The following is a 19,827-nucleotide window of genomic DNA, read 5'->3' as shown; positions in this document are numbered from 1 at the left end:
GGTTAATGAGACCACTTAGAAATTCTGATGTCCTAAGACTGTAAGAGAGCTGAAGAATTCTAATCTAGTGACATGGTGGCTGTCCTAATATGTCCGCACAATCTACTACTTCTGTGATGCTAGTGACACTGATGTAAATAATGAATAAGTCCATGTTGCCAATCACACGACAGCAAAGAGGTGCACAACAACTGTGGATACACAAATATTTGATAATGAAAATAATCTATTACTTACTAACTTCAATACAGACTATATCATGCTTTGTGTATGTGTGCTTGCACATGCGCACACATATCTTCATGTGTGAAGGTTCTTATGATCAGGTACAGAGATCAACCTCAGAATGTCTCCACCTTGTCTTTTGAGACAAGGTCTTTCACTGGTACCAGGAACTCAACTGATTATGCCAAGCTGGCAGGCCGATGTGCCCAAGGGACCCTCCTGTCTCAACTTCCCCAGAGCTGGGATTTCAAGTGTGTGATACCATACCTAATTTTACTGAGTGAGTTATTCCCCTGCCCTAGAATTATGCCTCTAATCAGTAAGTGTAGCCGTACTTACATGGTGACCAAGTCTCTTGACTGCACAAAAAGGCTATACCTAGTGGTTGTCTTATTCGCTCCAAGTTTGTTAAGGACACTCAGTAATGTTCAACAATGGCCGCTTTCACAATACACAATAGCAGTGACGGCAGTGGGCGGGAGGGCAGCAGGCTAGTTTGTGCTGTGTGCCATGAATGATAGTGTCCTCATTAGCAGTTGATGAAGGGCTATTTGTGGCCATCCAATGTAGCGCCATTTAAAATAGTAACAGCTAGAATCAAAAATAACAGAAATCAAGTGGGAATAACTAAATACCTTCTGGCATATCCCATGAGAAAGAAACAACAAAATACAAAAAAGAAAGAAAACAGAAAAACAAAAGCATCTCCCCCCCCCACACACACACACTCACGCACTCACACACACACACACTTAAAAAAGGCTTTTATTTTCCCCCCTTTTGTGGTATTGGGGGTAGGTTTTAGGGCCTTGTACAAGCTAGGCAAGGACTCCACCATTGAGCTGTATCTTCAGCCCTTTTATTTGTTGACAAGTTTTTAACAAATCAAAACTTTAGATTCTATGCTTCTTGTTCTAATTTATGATGGTAACACATATGCAAACTGAATCCCAAAGTTTTCATACAACGAACGGTGCTGTTTATTTAATGCTTTGGCTTTTCTAATGAACTTGGACAGGGCAGAAATTACATGGACATTTATCCTGCGGTTATGCTGTGCCCAGTTCCCAGCTGGACTCTTTCCCACGGTCTACCATTTCATTACTCCTCACAGTATCTTTAAATACTCAAACTACCAAACATGTAAGGAGAACCACCATTCCATTTCCAAATAAGCCTTCTGTGCTTGGCTGGCAATTTGATTACACACATAAAGATTTTTAGTGGGAGCAGATAAAGTAACAGCTAAGAAATTAAAACAAGATTAACAATGGTAAAACAGACAGGTTGCAAGTGACTGGACAGGACACAGTAGGCCTGTAACTATCACTTAGGAGATGGAGGCAGCAGTTCAAGGTCATCCTCGACCATATAGTGTTCAAGGATAGCCTAGGCTACATTAAACTTTATCTCCAAATTAAAATAAAAATGTCTCCAGACAAAGATAGTTATTTTCGTGTTTACTGATGAAAAGCCAATGAAAATGAAAGACCAAGAACTTCTGTTAGCCAGAACCCTCCCAGTCATCCCATGTAAAACTATGGTTGGTCCATACAAAGACGAGCTGACAAAGTGCTGCCATCTTGAATTACCGTAACATACCCAGGTATGTAAACACTGAGGCTAGAATCAACACACAAGCAACACTTATTTGATACCACAGCCCAATCAAAGACCCTTGGGTTCTCCCCAGACCCCTTTCCTCAAGCACTGGCTCTCATACTGGTCATCAAATATGCTATTAGCTCTGACACTCAAGTTTTTGACTCAGTAGGTCTTGGGATCCTGGATGAAAAAACATCCACAAGTCCCAAAGTGATAACACTGGTTTACAACCCCTCAACATGAGCCATTATGCACAAGATGCATCAGAAATCGTAATACAAGTATTTATTCTTCATTAGTTATAAGGCCACATAGGATGAGGAATTCTGTGTGTTCTGATACCGCTCTTACTAACACCAGGTGACATGACACACTGGGTCACTCTCTACACTGCTGCCAATTAAGTTAAATAACTCAGCGCACCCAGTGGCTGACACTGCCACCTAGGGAAGGCAAGCAGAAAGAGTTGCTGCTAGCTGCTCAATTGCCCTGGAACAGAGGTCGGCCTGAGTAATAATCATATAGAGATGATGAAGACAAGAACTTCAGTGTTCAGCTGTGGGCAGAGCTGCAGCCAGCACTTACAAGTACCTGCTATCCTTAGAGGCAGGCACCAGGAGGAAATAGGCCATAAAAAGATGATATGCCCAACAATCCAACCGTGAAGTAGTGGACTGGGCTTAAAAATCGAGTGGAGCAGCTGATCGAGCAGGACGATGGCAATGTAAGTTACTGCTCCGAACTGCAGACTTGAAGTCTTTCTGTTTTGAGTTACAGAGAGGCTCCTTGCAGTAAACTAGTATCATGTTGGTCTATATGACAGACAGAGCTTCAGCCAGCTACACAAAGTACCATCTACCAAGACTGGAGAAGCAGTAAGCCATAGCGTTGTCTGCAGGGTGGCTGGGCAATTCAAAGTGAAAAGTCAGGATAAGGAACCACTTGCTTGCAAATTTAAAATTTGTTTAAATATTAGCTGATGATTTAAAATATTAAAACTACATGTACACACATGCGTGCACGCTCGAACAAAGATATGCTCGCACAAAATATGTACTTTAGGGCCAGGAGACAGTTTAGGTGATAAAGTGTTCACCATATAAGGTTGAGGACTCAGGTTCAAGTCCCAGAACCCATGTTAAGAAAGGTGACTGACTCTAGGGAGACAGACACTGGTGAATCTGTGAGGCTTAATGGCCAGCCAAGGTAGCCTATTTAGCCAATGAATGACCCTGTCTTAAAATTTTAAAAAGAGATGACACCTGAGGTACATCTGAGTTTGCCTTCCACATGCACACACACCAATACATTTATAAAAATATTTATGATATATATATATATATATATAGAGAGAGAGAGAGAGAGAGAGAGAGAGAGAGAGAGAGAGAAGAGATCCATGAGTGATTCCTGCAACACCCCTTTCTTCAAGGTCTAGCCCAGTGGTTCTCAATCAAGGGTGTTTTTGCTCCCGGGACATTTAGCAATGTCTGGAGCCAATGTTCATTATGACAGCTGCCAGGATACTTCTGGCATCTAAGAGCATGGTAGACACACTAGGTGTCCTAAATGCACAGGACTGTCTTCCTCAGCAAGATGTTAACGGGCTTGCTCCATTTTAAACTTTTCCAAGGCTGCTTTCTTGTCCTCCTGAGCCCCCAAGTCTAGACGCCTAAGAAGCATCACTGATATGTTTTTACGACCTTGCACATTATCTTCATCGTTAGAGAACACCACCCCGGTATACCGAGACGCTCTTGGAAGGTCACAGAGACAAATTAATCACCTCGTGAGCCCCCTAGAGTACCAAGACATACACACATACCAAAAAGGGAGTGCTCAATGAGGTACTTTTTTACAGCTTGATTTCCTGGAAAGTTAGACCAAAACTGGGCTCGTCCTATCTTGGGAAGAGGAAAGTACAAGTCTTGTTTCCTATAAACACTATCTCATTTAATCTGGCCAACCAGCCAATGAGACCAAATCACTATTTTAGGTAAGTGTGTCTCACCGATGTTACTGGTGAAAGGTCACACGCTGGTAACTGGGAAAGGATGTTTCTCGAGTCAGATTGCCAAGTCCCACGCTCCTTCCATATTCTACTGCTGTGTCATGGCTCTCCAGGGTTGAAAACTCACTGTTCTCAGAATCAGGGTGTCTGAGATGCTAACAAGCAAAGCAGTAACACAAACTGCAGGAAACCTTCGGACAGTGTTAGTGTGATTGCTACACACGTTGCTATCCAATATAGCAACAAAATCAGTCAGTTCAAGGAGTGGTGCAAACAGGCTTCAATGTGTTACATATTTTCAAAAATTAATTGTAGATATTTAGAATCTACTTGGCCCTATCCCTCAAAACACCTCATCATCTAAAAATTTCAATTTGACGCAGCATAAGAAAGCAGTTTCAAGATTTTTTTTCCTTATTAGCAAAAATCAAAAGAGCACAGCAAAGTAGGAAGAAAAGGGTCACATTAATCTCAGACACAATTACATGACTGTCCTTAAAAATGGCACTCCCCTGTTGGTCCTGTGCTCTGTGATACAGCAAAACCCCAGCCCTCTGTGAGAGCAGCCTCGCTGCCATGCACAGGCCTGGTAAAGCATCATAAATAATATCTGATGGTTTGTCTCTGGGATCCCTGACAGTATTGATCTCCCTACCACCACCACCACCAAATCAGTCTGATGAACCTGCCGTGTCTTCATATTACACAGGGAGAAGCAGAAGTGTGAAAGTTTCTGTACCTCTACACCTATGTGGTTTTCCCTCCAAAAACTAGAAACACTAGGTTTGGGCCAGTGGTTTCTGAACAATTCTACTGTAACTTCTATGCCAGAGCTGAGAACACTCCCAAGGCTCAGCCCAGACCCTTAGGAAGACCATAATAAACATTCCTCCCCACCACTGAGGAGTCCCTCCACACAGGATATCCACACAATTAGGGTTGTGCTAATCCTCAACTATTCTTTCTGCTCCCATAGTTACACATCTTGAGTCAAAGATCTAGTAATCCCAGCCCCCTTTCCATTCTCCAACCAGTTACATCAATTCTATAGCATCCATGACCTCAGACACGCCCTCGCTCTCTTCCAATTCAAGTCCAGTTCTCTCTCCATTTGGTTATCTGTTCCTGGAGAGTAGAGCAATAGAACAGAAAGCCTACAGTTAGACTAAACCACTCAGAGCAGGGCATCCAGTCGGTGTTGGTGCCTGGACACAGCAATCTTTCCCACTTTGGCCTCTTAAACTTAGATCCTCAGTCATTTGGCAAACTCCCTCTTGTATCACCTTTGGGTTTTATGTGTGATTTGTGTATTCACGTGGCTGTGTGTGTGTGAGCGGGTGCATGCAGAAGCCAAAGGAATTCACCAGGTGTCTTCCTAGACTATTCTCCACCTTATTTTTCTTTTCCTCCTCTTCCCCCTCCCCCTCCTCCTCTTCTTCTTTCAGACAGAATCTCACTGTGTAGCTTTTCCTGGCCTGGAATTCAGAGGTCAGCCACCTCTCCCTTCTGAGTGCTGGGATGAAGGCATGCGACACCGTGCCCAGCTCTGCCTTATTTCCTGAGACTGGGTCTCTCCCTGAGCCTGAAGCTCATAAACAGGGCTAGACTAGCTGGCCAAGGAACTCCAGAGATCAACCTGGCTTTCCAGAGCTGGGACTCAGACACGTGCTGCCGTGCCTGGCACCCTGGGTTTTTGTGTAACACATCTTTAGATGGTTTGCCTGGCAATGACCTAGAAATCCAGAAGCTGGTATTGGAAGAGTAGACACAAAGACCTTCAGGTCTGTTGTTCTCTAAAATAAAAGATGGGTTTAAACATCAAATATTCTCTACAAGATTCTTGCCTGCTGAAGAAACTTTATTAGTGACTGCCTACATATTTCACAAGATCAGATGCTACGCTTCCAACTAGGGTTAGGGATGGATCTGGAAATCTTTACCTGGATCAAATGCTAAAGGCTAATCTTACTACAGGTTGGATATCCCTAATCTGAAAATCTGCAAAACTTTAAGAATCTGAAACATCATAAAATGGTGTCCTACATAATTGTTAGAAGTATCATGTAAACCTTAAATCTGTGTCAACAGCACAAATTAACTGGTGTTTAGACCCACTCCTAAGAACACTGCATTATTATATGCAAATAGCACTGTGTTAGAAACAAGCAAACAAACAAATGAACACTGGCCTAAGCAGTAAGTGGCTGTCTTAAAGTCTCAAATCAAAACACTTCTTGTCCCAAGCACTTTGAATGAAGGTTATTTAACTGGTGCCAGGTAAACCGCTAACTTATTTCCTTTTAGACAGGTAGTTTGGTTTCCTGCTATGTACTTTGACCAATGCAAGGCCACAGAGGAGAAAGAGGAAATCAGCGGAGACTCTGGGGGCAGTTTAGTTGTCCCACTTACTATCATGGCCCTAAGTCAGCCCCTTAACCCCTGGCAGCCTGCATCCTCTTGTGTGGAACAAGAATGGTAATAACATCCACTGCATAGGTTGCCATGCAGCTAACGTGCTAAGGCGAGGAAGGCACTTAGTCTAGTGCCCTCGATACCCACGGGCACTCTATAAACACTGGCTATTATTATCCCATAGACCATCAGCTACGGAGTGGCAGCCCTTAAGCCAAATCTGGCCTAGAGACCTATTTCGTTTGGCCTTCACACTTTGCTCTTCAATCAAACCAACATTTTAAAACTTTTAGACGTTCTGGATTAGATTGGATGTCTGGCAACACACAGGAATACCCTGGCCTCTGGCATCCACTGCCCAAGACTAGGCACCTAGCACCCCTTTGATAACACCCACTTTCTCTACAAGAACAGCTCTACCCCACTTTCTCCTACTCCCAATTTGTCCCTCACTGTGCCTGTTCATGAAAGCAACAACCTCTACTCTAGAGTAATTGTTTTGAAACAGGGTCTCACTTTAACCCAGACTTGCCTTGAGCTCAGCAATTCTCCTAAGTCCCGCTAGAGCAATTCTACTACCATACCCAACTGTCTTCTTATCCCCCATACTGACACCAGTCCAACTAGTGGCCCTCATGATAACTGACTTCCTGAGGCCCTACTGTGGGTTCAAGTCTCATATGGAAACTATGGCACATTAAAGCCAGCTGCCTCTCTCCACCTGGCTGGTGGGCCAATGGGCAGCACATATTGACATGGTCTGGGACATTAAAGAAAAATTTTACCCTCAGAGACTGCTAGTCTGGGTATGGCCCAGGTATCTATATATTGTTTAGTGTCCCGGGAGATACATTTTTTTTTAAAGACATGGTCTCACGTAGCCTGGGTAGCCTTGAACTTAATATATAGCCCAGGTTTTTATGTTCCTGCCTCCACTTCCCAAATGCTGGGATTAAAGGTATGTACCACCATGCCAGAACCAACAACAACATTTTCATTTAAGATGCACACTGATATGCCCTGAGATGAGCCATTACAGGAACCATGGCCTCTGGCTCTGAAAGCCAGGTGGAGTGTAATGACCCTCATTCTCTCCTGTGGTACTTCCTGTCTGCATCATACACAGGACTAGATGAGTCTTGTTTTCTTTCCAACTCTTGTTTAGTACTGCTTGCAGATCGGCTTGTATTTAAAGCTTGTCTTCCCAAACAAGACGGTAAACTCAAAAGTGGGCAAATCCCACCACATCCTTTTTTCCTATCCCTAGCAGAGCTAATGGGGTGCCAAGCACAATGAAGGCATCTGACGAAAAACGCCTCTTCTCAAATGGTTCATTCTACAATCAGAAAGGCCTTGCAAAGAGCACATGGAAAACCAGCTACACTGATCTCTGGTCAGGATGGTTTGGTAAAAGGCAAAACCCCAAACAACAGTGATATAAGGGAGTCTATGGTGCACCAGAAAAGCCCGAAGTCACAGAAGTTCTCCAAGGCTTGGGGACTCAGGGACTATACTCTGCATGAAACTTTCTTTCAGGTGAGTCTGAAAGGACTGATGAGAAAGAGGCAGGAAAAACAAGGCAGGAATAGTCAAATCAAGATTTCACAATACCCCAAAGCCAGGGAGACAGCTGCAAGTCCAAGGGAGTTGCAAGAGGCAGATGGAGCAGAGAGAACGAAGTGGAATGCAGTTGCTCCTATCTGTGATCTCAGTGCTGCGGAGGACCAAGAGGTGAAACCAGCTGTAGCCAGATTAAGAACTGGAGGCCAGCTTGGGCTCCGTGAGACCATCTCAAAACCAAACAAAGAGAGAACGAGGGACTAAAAGGCTCAGTGGGAGCTTAGAGGCCTCTGGTGAACAAGACGCGTTCCTGGCCCTAACATACATACCCAAGGCGCCTCCAAGTTAGATAGGGCTTGGCATCCAATTTCTGAGCCAGTCTTAAGCTAGACTGTAGGCTTACTGTACAGACATGAAATTATGTTAACAGTGCAATTTGCATTCCTCGTGCCGTTTCACGGACATGTTCCATCAGAGAAATAAAGGCTTTATTCACAGCACTAGTACTGCTGATTACACTATGACAATAAAAAAACTTATTCTCCTGTTTCTTTTCCCGTGTCAACGGGCAGCTTTAGAAAGAGGTAAGAATGACCAGGAGTCCACTGACTGCACTAGGCAACATCCACTCCAGGACACACGCCTCCCCATCACTCTCTCGGAGGCGCCAATTTAAATAGAGGCGTCCATTTTAAATGGACGAGAAATCGTAGTGAAAAAACCAAGACACAAAATACAGTGCCAAGAGACGGCCTGGCACCTCTATGACATCTGTGGGACACTAGCTTAAGTGCTTCCCAGTGTCAACTCCTTTCATCTTCTTCCCTGCCTGTGAGGACCCCCGCTACCGCAGGAGGAGGAGAAATGAAGAGGGTGGAGCCGTTGCCCAAGTCATCCAACTGGCAGGTAGAGGCAGAAAAGGAACCCAGAGCACTCCAGCCTCCATCAGTAACTTTCTACCTAGCTGTCTCTCACTCTGCCTTTTAGGAGAGTGTGGCTTGTCTACTCAAGCCGCCATCTCTGGACAGAGAGGTTCAATTCCAAAGGGCAGATGTGACGGTGTTAAGTAAGGCTGGAGGGCGCTCCTCTGTTTTCCCAAAGCCCCAGTGCAGGAAGGAGGAAACATATAAATCCTGTCTGTGTTCACCTCCTCCAACTGTGAGTCCACACAACAGGCTCATGAGACTAGAACAGGATGGAGCCGTTCTCAGCAATCACTCAAGAGTCTGAGAGAAGAGTCGCAAGGTTCTCCAGGGCAGACTGGCAAGAGCTGGCAGGGAAGGCCAAGGGCACTCACCTCCTCCAGCCATCAAATGTGTTTCCAGAGGAACTCAGCCTTACTGATAACCGGGCTCTCATCAATGGCTACTCACGGCTCACAGGAAGTCAGCCCTTACACACACAGGGGACCTTCCTGGCTGGTGGATTACAGATAAACAGATACCCCTGTCTCAGGGCAGGCTATGAGCTGCAACCATGTTGGATTATGTTTCACGTTCCGGCTTCAGAGCTTGAAGCAATTCTATTTTTAAGCTTTCTCAGTTCCACAAGTAAAATAAGGTCATTTTAAGGAAATGAGCCTTGGCTTTAGACTGCTTCCTCTGAAAGAGTTAACTGATCAGCAGCTTTGACACACCAGAAATCTTCCTGGTGTTAACCACAGAGGAAGAGCCTCTTGGTCAATGGCGTAACACAAAGGCCCAGGGAACCCTGCAAACGGTGACGGTCACTCAGGATGTAGATGGTTCAGGACAACACTTCCCCTAGTGTTCCTCTCAAGAAAGTTACAAAAGTCCTTTTAGGCTGTTGTTAATTAAGTAAAATTCTTATCTCTGTCAGGGCACCAGAAATGTCACATTCAAAGAATAATAATTAAAAACTCAAATATCAGATCAAGCTTTGAAAAACACTGCTACCACTATTTGGGGAACCTGTCGTTCCTTTCCATTTAAAAGTCCCTTCCACTGAGTGTCTAAAGTATCCTTGATTTCTCAGAGTCTCTGGGGCTGTGTAACTGCTCCTGATGGAAACTTAAAACGTAGTCTGCACACTTAAGCCTCCCACGTAGGGCATATAAGACAGTTAACCCTCTCCTCACACAAAGAGGCTCTAAGAGGGCAAGAATCTCCAATTTCAGTTTTGGCTTGAGCCCCCTGTTGACTTGTGACTTTGGCTGGGTAATTTAAGTGCAGTGGGCCTGAAATTGTCTTACCTGCAAAAGAAGTGGGTTGGATAGGAAAAACTTTTCTAAACTTCCGAGACTATCAGATTTACCAAGTATTGAATGTGCTAACCTGAAATTCTGTTGTCAAGTTAGAGGAACGTTGCCATCCCTTTACATTACAAATGGCCACAAACAATAGAGCCATTAATTGCATCTTCTGCATTCTAGCTGCTATCTTCTCACTGGCTTCAAGATGACACAGCTCCAGCTTTACAGGACAAAGCACCAACCACAGCCTGGTACTTAGGGTCGCCAGTGAAGTCAAGTTCACAGGGGCCTTTGGATTCCATCCTGGCTTTACCACATCTTCAAAGTTACAGATAACCTGTGGCCACAAGACTGACTCCCACTAAGGCGAGTAGGGTAGAGAAACATATTTCTGACAACTTAAATGCTTTTAAAGCAAAAGTATGAGAGGAAAATAAATCAAACGCCCCCTCCATGGGAAAGCCAGATAAATAATCCTGCTGTATTGACCCCACCCCCACCTTACTGGTCTCATTGCGTTATTGCTTTCTGGCACCTTATGTAGTACCAGAACCTCTTCTCTGTGCAAGATCATTTTCCCAGTCATTCTTGGAAGGCAGACAGGATGGGGAGGTAAAAGGCCTTACATCTGTGGTTTCCTATACATAATAGGTTTCCCTTTAACTGGTCTTCTTAGTCCCATGAAATACTATTGGCCGGGAACTCCTTAGCAACTGTAAACACAATCCCTGAAACACTACTTAAAGCTGCTCACAACCATGAAAGTGTGCATCAAACCACATACTTTGTACCTCAAAGAACTCAGGGATGTTCCCCTAAGCATGGGGCTTCGGGGTGGGAAGAACTGGCATCTTTCCTCCTTGCACTATTTCAGGTAATTTCATGGACTTTGAGGGATTCAGTAAATCAAGAAAATGATTTTCATCCACCCTGATTAAAATATTTCTAAAAAGTAGATGACGAAAAAGATCTGGGAGTTGGTTAGCTTGGGACAACGCTTCCAGCCAGTCATATGAACTATTTATATGTCAGGGTAAGTTGGAAAAAAAGCCAACTGGAAAAGGATTAAAGGTGTGTGTGTGTGTGTGTGTGTGTGTGTGTGTGTGTGTGTGTGTTTTCTCACCGGAGATTGACAGTATCAGAAAAGTTAAGGAGAAACTACTGCTTATTTTTAAGACCCCCCCCCACCATCCATCCATCCTCCCTCCCTCCCTCCCTCCCTCCCTCCCTCCCTCCCTCCCTCTCCTTTCCCAGGTGATGGTATTTATTTCTAATCCCAGAGTATATTCTTTTTCCAAGTTAACTTTACACAGCACACTGTTAAACTCAGACTGTCCTTCCAAGTATTATACAAGGTGGTGATATTTAGAAAAATACACACACACACACATACACACACACACCCTTTCCTGTTCTCAAGTTTGGGTGCTTTGGCTCAGTTAAGGGTGCTTTGTTCCCAAGGATGATTAGGGTGGCACCCTCAGTACTGATTACAGGGGAGCTATTTGTACTGCCCACGCCTGGGCATTGCATTATATTAAAACTTCCATTTTGGGGTATGTAGTGACTAAAAATTCTCTCCCAGCTTCAACTTGGCATCCACCACATGTCTCAGTGGAAGTGAGCACATTGCATACAGAACCACAGGAACCCGCATCTTTCTTCTTTCAAAGTTGTTGTGGGGAACAGACATTGTTGAAACAGCATCCCCGGTCCTCCAATCTCAGAGGAGATTCCCAGGTACCGAAGATTCTCTCAAAAGTATAATCAGCAGGTTGCCATGACTGGATTAAATTAAATCTGACACGATAAGCTGCCTCTTGCACTGACAGATTCTCAATTTTCTGGAAGAATGAAATTATGTATCACTTTAGAAAACGTGTGATCATTCTGCTCACATACATAGGTAAACAAAGGGACAGCACATAAGTAGTCTCTGAGTTACAGAAATAATTGATGTATAAATACAAATTTTATGGGGCAGCTACTATTTGCCAGGTCTTGAGCTAAGTATTGTACATTCATTACCATGTTTCTCTTTAAAAAAAAAATAAGTCTCAATATTATTGTCCTACCTTACAGAATGAACCATTTGCACAGATAAAGTTATTTGTCCAATAGCAGACAACTTGTAAACAAAGACAGAAGGCTATACAGTTAGCAAGAGGGCAAGTCACTCGCTCTGTCAAGTTCTTAGATGCTCTGCAGACAGAACTTGAAAAGTAGATCCAGATGGGTCTAGAATTCAGCGCACCTGAAGAGCTCCACCTCTTCTTAAACACAAATGTTTAGTCTTATCTCAGTTCATTCCATATGCCTTCCCAACCTTCAAGTTTAAGGAACAATATCAACAGAATTCTAAAACACATGGCAATGCAGGTCTTTAATCTCAGCTCTTGGCCACTTGAGGCAAGGAGACCAGGAGTTCAAGGCTATAAAAGACCCTGCCTCAAAACCAAAATCAAATAAATTCCAAGACTTAACTGGAAGCCTAAGGAAACACTGACAAGAAAAAAAAAATAAACAAATCAAGCACACTTAGGACTTTGTATGCACTTGGGAGATAAACTTCATACCCCTCCCAGAAGACACAGCTCTGGAAGGGAAGATTAACCAGTGATTCAGCATACATTACAATCTTACATAAAACTACTTCTGAATATGCGTAAGAGGCACTTATATTCCTATAATGAAACATTTTTTGAGTATACAAGTTCAAAACAATCTATATTCCTGGAATAATAACCTCATGGCTAGAAGGATAATAAAAGTTTAGAAATAACTTGGAAGACGGCGAGGGCGGTATTTTAATACTTTAAGTACTTAAACTACAGCGAACTACATATAAATTTGGTTAGACAGCCTTGGTGAGCTGGCCCAATGAACAATCTAAGACATTTTTTAAAGAGTAATTCAGTAGCCTCACAATTTCCTATTATCAAAACTAACTTTCCCTGCAAATCTGAATCTAATCCAAGAAGTGTGTCAATAGCCAGTTGTTTCTGCTTATTTATGATATAGGAGCCGAGTGTGTAGCGGGGAAATGGGCTTATTGTATGGCCTAAACATGTTTAATCAAGTCTGTAAAAGTATTTACTGCTCATGAAAGCATGGAATATCCTGTGCCTGAGAATCTAGCACACTGGATACTGTACACAGTGGAAGCAGGTACTACTGTACTGTTCCCCCCTGCTGGCAGACCCTAGTCACTAAAAGGATGAGCCTCTCTGACTGGGACTGTATCTATCACACATTCCTAGTAAGTATCTCTAGGCTGGAAAGCACTCGAGATCCAACCCAGAGGAAAATTATAAACAGAAAAGAAATTTTTAAAAATGAATTCTTTCTCTACCCACCCCATTTCCCAAAGTCCTATATATGTGTACAGACTTTCTTAAGAGACCCCAGCACAATACTGATTGTGCTAAAACAAATACATCTAGACCTAAGACTAGGTGAGGTCTTCGACTGGTATAATCGTTCAACTGTAGGTATCTGAGTCCGGGTGGGTTCTAGCCTGGTCTGGGCCAAGCCTCAACACGAGGGTGAAGACAGTAGGCATGGAGGAAGGAATGCAGGAGAGAAAGAAAGAGGGGGAGACCTCGGGGCCACACTTCTTTCTAGTAGCAACAAAAAGGGAAGCCGCATACTGACCTAAATCATCTCTCAAAGGCGCTTTATAAATTACAGGGACAAAGGGAGGGGGTGGCGGGTGGCCTGGGAACCCCACAGACACCCTACCCTCTGACCCGCCCCCTCCCCCTCCAGCACAAGGGAAGCAAGACAGAAAGCAGCTCAACTCGGCCACGGGCGTGAAGCCCTCATCTGGGTTTCAATTGCCCATCCATCCACCCCCCAAAAGAAACACACGTAAACACTATACCCACCCCGGGGGCGGCCACTCCCGCCCCAGGGCTCCTAGAAGCGGAGGCCGGGGATTTACTTAGTTAGATTTTTCTTGCTTACTCATTTCCCTCAAGCACCCAACCCCCCGTTCCCACTCCAAAACCCCGCTCGGTCGCCTACCCTCCGTCTCGGGCCCCCCGGGGATTCCGGGTCCCCGCGGCGGTGGCTCGGGCCCCCGCGCGGTCCGGGTCACTAACCTGCTGCTGTAAGGGCATTTCCGAAAGCAGCCTGGCTCCGGGGGAGGTAGGGGGCCGGCTGGAGAGGGGGCCCGAGGCCGAGTGGAGCGGCGGCGCCGGGCGAGGGCGGGCGCCGTGGGGGGGTGGGGACGGGAGAGGGAGGGTGGCGGTGCCGGGTGCGAGGGCGCCGGGACCGTCCCAGGCCTGGGAGCCGGCGAGCAGGAGGAAGTGGGTGCCCCCTCTCCCCCTCCAGCGCCCCCTCCCGCCGCCGCCTCCTCCCCAGTCACAGGCGCGTCCTCCGCGCACGTGTGCGAAACGTCACCGGCGGGTCCCGGAGAGAAGGGACAGATCCTGGCGGCGGGACGGGAACCCGGCTGCCCCCGCCCTCCGTCGCCGGGGGGCGGGGAGGGGGACAGGGCGGGGAAGGAAGGGGCAAGGGGAGAGGCGGGTCAAGGGCAGGCCCGGGGCCCGGTGAGCAAGGCCCCGGCGCTCCGGCCACGCGGGCGCTGCCGCTGCCACCGCGGAGATGCGCCCAGGCCGGAGCACCCGCCCGCCGGCCCCTTGTCGCAGACAGCGCGAGCCCTAGTCCACTGGGGCTCTCAGCTCCACCTCCCCCACCGCGATACCCGTCCACCTCCCAGATCCCCTTTGTTGCCGGGAGCTAGGTCCCCAAAGGTGCCAGGCACTGGCGCCCCTGCGCTCGGAGCACGCCTGAGGGACCCCCGGCCGCCCAGGGGCGGCAGAGGCAGGAGGGGAGGCTTGCACGCCTCGGGTCCCCCGGTTTACATCCTCTGGGGTCCCCCACTCTCCAGTGCACTACTCCCTCCCCCACCCCCTTCTCCATCCGGGGCGTGACCCCTTCCTACGCCCGAGAAAGAGGAAGCTTCGAGTTGCAAGGGAGGGGAGAGTGGGGGTAGGGAAAAGTGCAGGAAAAGAAGGGGGGGCGCGAAAAGTTTTGGAGTGTTGGATGTGGCTTGCAAAGAGGGACTCCCCACTGCCCTGCGTGCCTACCCGTGCCCCCACGTGCCCCCACCGTCCGCAGGAAAGCACCCCGAGGCTAACAATAAGCACACGCTGGAGGGACAGCAACGAGGCCCACGATGCTCACCCTCGCGCTCCCGCCGCCACCGCTCCCGGGAGCCCGCCTCCCACCTGGGCTAGGGACGCTGAGGAGGGTATTACCGGTGGGCCACCGCCGCCGCCGCGTCCTGGTGCTGGTGGCTGCTGCAGCAGCCCGGCTCTGCTGGAGGGTCCTTGTGGCGTGGTGTAGAGGAGGCTGTTGGCGGCCGGCTCCGTGCCGGGGACACTGGGGAGAAGGGGGCCGGCGGCCAGGGCGCCGCTTTGGAGGGAGGTGGCACAGGACGTGGTGGAAGGGTTCGTAGTGAGGATCTGGATGTACGTGCCCGGGGCGGCGGCGGCGGCGAAGCCGGGGCTGGCTAGCAGTGCCCTTTTGTCCATGGAGGCTGCAGCGGCGGCGGCGACGACAGCCGCCCCCTCCCCACCCCCGGCGGTCACCAGGTACTGCTCCAGGGCGGGCTGGATCCCCTTTCTCATCTCTCGCTCCTGCTCTTTTTTAGTGTTACGATATATTAACGTATTGCTTTCAATTTCTTTATTATTTGCACCCGGAGTTTCCAAGTCTCTCCTTCTCGCCTCCCCTCCCGGCGCTTCCGAACCCTCTCTCTCTCTCTTTTCTTTTTATTTTTCCGCACCGCACAGGCCCCGGGGGCCAAAAATAATCGGGGGTCTGGAGAGAGGAGGGTCCCGGCCGCACGGATATCAGGCCCCGAGGAGGGATGGAGGCGTCGGGGGCAGCCGATGCAACGGATTGCGAGGCGGTGGCGGCAGCCCGGGTGCTGCGGCCGGCAGCTGAAAAATGGCTCCAGGAAGCTGCTGCTGACAATGAATGAAGGGATACGGTTTACGCGCCAAGGTCCTCCCGCGAAACTCAGATTTCCCGCCGGCTTTTCAAACCATATTTGCATATCTCCGCCCCTCAACCCGCCGAGGACTGTTCCCACAGTCCATTGGATCCCTGTCTCCTTACTTCGGTACCAATCCTGGAGCGAGGTCGCCATTGGCTGTTTTCCATTGGCTGCCACACACCATGGTTACCGGGGTGACCCGGGCTCTATTTGCATAGGCTAACCTGATTGGCTGGAAGCAGAGCAGGCTTCTTAGGAGGTGGGGCAAAGTTCTACTCTCCCACGGAAAGCCACGCCCACCCCAGGCCCCTCCCTCGCTCCTACCCGCGGGGCTGGCTCTGATGACCTGGGCAGGGACTCTGCCTCGCAGACTCAGTGTGGATTTAGTCTTGAGCGCAAGTTTCGGTTTTGGAAATTGTCAAGGTGACACCCTCAGGGACTTTGTTTCCTGTAACCAATCAGTATAGTAAATGAAGAACTGATAGAAATTTTCCCAAATATGTGTCAAAGGCAAGTTGGACCCGGCCTGGCAGGTGGAAAACTGAGCCCTTTAAATCCTGGGTTTCTTCCTTCCTGAAATCCAACCAATGACGTGAGAGCGGATCCGGAGGCCGAGGCTGATAGACAGAAGCATGTGGGCAGACTGAACCGTGGGGGTAGAAGGTTCAGCTGACGCGACTGCACGCACACTTTAGTTCATATTCCAGATCATTCCTGGCAGCTTCATGATTAGCCCGAATTCGGTTTAAGTAAAAATTAACTCTTTGTTCAGTGAACTCTTACTACAAGTATAGATTTGAGTCTAACAAACACCCTCTCTGGCCCAGAAACACCCAGGGGAGTTAATCAGGTCTAACCTAGAACTGATCCGCGGGTTTTTAATCCGCCATGCAGTAATCCAAAGTAGTACAGGCTTTTATGGTGACGTGGGACTTCCAGTGAAAGCTGCCTGCACTCAGCTCTTTACATCCTCAGACTCCAGGAAATTCTTTAGCAAACAGCAAACATTACAACCCAATCTATTTTAAAAGAGAAGAAAAAAAATGTGTGTATATATATATATATATCAAAAAATATCAAGGAAAATGAATAGTTGTCGAAATGGCTTCTCTATTAAGGTGAATAATCATGGTTCTTTAAAATGAGGATTGTGGGGCTGGAAAAATGAATCAGTTAGTAAAATGCTTACTTGTGTAAATGAGAGGACCTAAATTTTATCCCCATCACTCACGTTAAAAAAGCTAGGTATGACCGCATGTATCACTAATCCCAGAACTGGGAGATGGAACCCTGAAAATCCTTGGGGGCTTGCTGGTCAGCCAGTGAAGCCAGTTGGTAAATTCCAGACTCATTGAGCTACCCTATTCTGAAAACTAAGGTAGAGAGCTATTGAGGCAAACATCTGAGGTTGACCTCTGGCCTCCATATGCACGTGCACGTGCACTCACATGAACAGGCACAATGAAAAGTATTTAAGACTGAGGAGGAAGGTGAGGGAAGATGTAGATGTAGAAACCAGATTTTCATTTAGCAGCTGAGAACTGTGCAAAACAGCTGTTGAGATAAATCGTTCTATCTCAGGCACATTATACTTTTTTAAATGTAGAGTATTTGGTAGGGTGCTCAGTGGATGATGAGGCTTGCATTACACGGAATCCTTTCACCTGAGTATTGATGATGATGGTGATGGTGATGGTGGTGGTGGTGGTGGTGGTGATGGTGATGGTGATGGTGATGGTGATGGTGATGGTGATGATGATGATGATGATTAATTTATCCAAGCTCACATTCAAACCCTATGGGAAGCCTAACAATTTGGGTCAGTTCATGTTAGGACCATCTAATATTTCATTTCAGTTACCTTCTCTGGAATTAAAAGTACTGTTAAGCTTTATACCAGGCTTGGAAATACAGTGGTTTTGCATTCAAGCTTGTTGCAGAGCCATAGAATTTGTACATTTGAAGATTTGGGGCCAGTGATAGAACCGGCTGTGTCTGTATTGTCGATAAGGTGGAATCTAGAAGGCATACATACCTGGTTGAGTAAGACGGAGGATAGCAACTTCTTTAATCTTATTTTATAACTGTCGCTTTGCATTATGGATCACTATGGAGAAAGCTAATACTGTAAGCTAGGATATTACCAGCTGCATGATATTACTGTAGGGAGGTTATGGGGGAGGGGTGTTGCAACATGTCATTAGAGAGCTGCATCTGACATTAGAGACAATACCAGATTCCAGTCTTTGCAAACCCATAGGTGACCAGTAGTAAGGTAAGTAGGACATAACCCTGGGAGCAGAGGAAACTTCCCAGTTGGTAAGTCCTCAGGGCCTGAGTTCAGACCCTAGAATCCATGAGTCCTTGGTGGAGAGTTAGCACATTTTACTGACTTAGGAGTCAGAATAATCTGGGTTTGCATTCTGACTCTGCCATCCCCCCCCTCCCCCCGCTCTGTGTTTTAAAAGAAAATAGGAGTCAGAGAGATGGTTCTGATCAAAGTACACTTGTTGCCGAGAGCTACAACTTAGAGTTTGATCCCCAGAACCCATGTGGGTGAGAAAAAGGTTGACTCCCCAAAGTTGTCCTCTGCTCTCCACCCTACATACATTTATTTTTTTATTATTGTGTTGGGGGAGGTGAGTGATGTATATGGGTGTTGGCAGAATGTACGAATGCCACAAGGATGTGGAGTCCAGAGGACACGTGTATGGACTTGGTTCTCTCCTTCCAACTTGATTGGGATCGAATTCAGTTCACCAGGCTTTTATGTCAAGCGCTGTTTTCTGGTGTACTATCTCACTAGTCCTATCTTTCATCCTGGCTCTCACTTGTCTTCTGATATGGTAAATGGAACCTCATATTCCAGAACTCATGCTGCAAGGTGCCGCTGAAAAGAGGCCGTACCGCATGTGCAGTGTGCTAGGAGCACAGCTGCTGTGTAGTCCGAGGTAACTACTCAGGAGGCTACTAATTCATATGAGCATGCTTTGTAATTCTTTGTAGGTCAGCCTGACTCCCAGCCTCTACCGAGAGACTTCAGTGTCCTCTTGCTGGTGCAGCTTGGTGATTTTCTCTAACTGAAAACACCATCGTGTCCTGGAGTATAGGGTCCTGACTCAGAAACTGAGGATAATGCATAAAGTCACCTCTGCTGTCCATTCCACTCCATCCTGCTCATTGGTTAGTGGCCTGTTTCTGAACCCTCGTCACCTCCTCTTGAAGATGCTTTTCCATAATGCTAGAGACAGACTGCATTGCCAACAACCATTCTCTCTCATTTACTATGACAGCTACCTAGTTGTCTTAGAATTGGCCTATGTGTTTGATTGAATAGGACCCTCCAAAGATAGGCCTACCTTATACTCAGTGGGACCTATGTTTGTGACACTCTCTGGGGAAAGGCAGTCTTTTCAGATGTAACTAGGGTGATGTTTGCCACCTTCTAGCTAGATAGCTTTCATTTTTTTTCTTTTGCCTTGAAAAGATTGTGGCCAAAGAAATCTTTCAGTGGGTCCAGGTACACTTGGTACTAAGCCCTATGATCTAAGTTTCATTCCTAGAACCAACACAGGAGAAAAAGATCTCAATACATGATAATTCTGGCTTATCCTGAGGTGTCCTTAAAGCCAACAGCAAGTGTCCTTGGAAGACACATCTAGACACGAGGACAAAGCTCTGTGACGATGAAGACAAGTTGCAGCAAGAAGTCACAGTCAAGGCAACTGACAGCCACTAGAAGCTGAAGAGGAAAGGGGGACTCTCTAAACCTAGGGGAGCAAGGCCCTGTCGACAACT

General features: G+C 46.8%; 1 protein-coding gene across 4 annotated transcripts in view; it reads right to left on the bottom strand.

The window, feature by feature from the left end:
- E2f3 (E2F transcription factor 3) overlaps positions 1–16,007 on the bottom strand; it is a 76,793-nt gene extending 60,786 nt beyond the window's left edge. Inside the window, exon 1 of one of the 4 annotated variants that reach the window (XM_076939214.1) lies at positions 15,287–16,007. In XM_076939214.1, coding sequence (XP_076795329.1) covers positions 15,287–15,658 — 372 coding nt within the window. In that variant the 5' untranslated portion in view covers positions 15,659–16,007. Of the gene's footprint in view, positions 1–14,125; positions 14,427–15,286 lie in introns of those variants that run through there. The other 3 variants (XM_034509551.2, XM_076939216.1, XM_076939215.1) reach the window with 3 other exon arrangements.
- Positions 16,008–19,827: the final 3,820 nt, after the last annotated feature.

This window comes from Arvicanthis niloticus, chromosome 8, assembly GCF_011762505.2.
Source record: "Arvicanthis niloticus isolate mArvNil1 chromosome 8, mArvNil1.pat.X, whole genome shotgun sequence".
In the NCBI taxonomy this organism is placed as follows: Eukaryota; Metazoa; Chordata; class Mammalia; order Rodentia; family Muridae; genus Arvicanthis; species Arvicanthis niloticus.
This window is presented reverse-complemented; position numbering and strand designations above follow the sequence as displayed.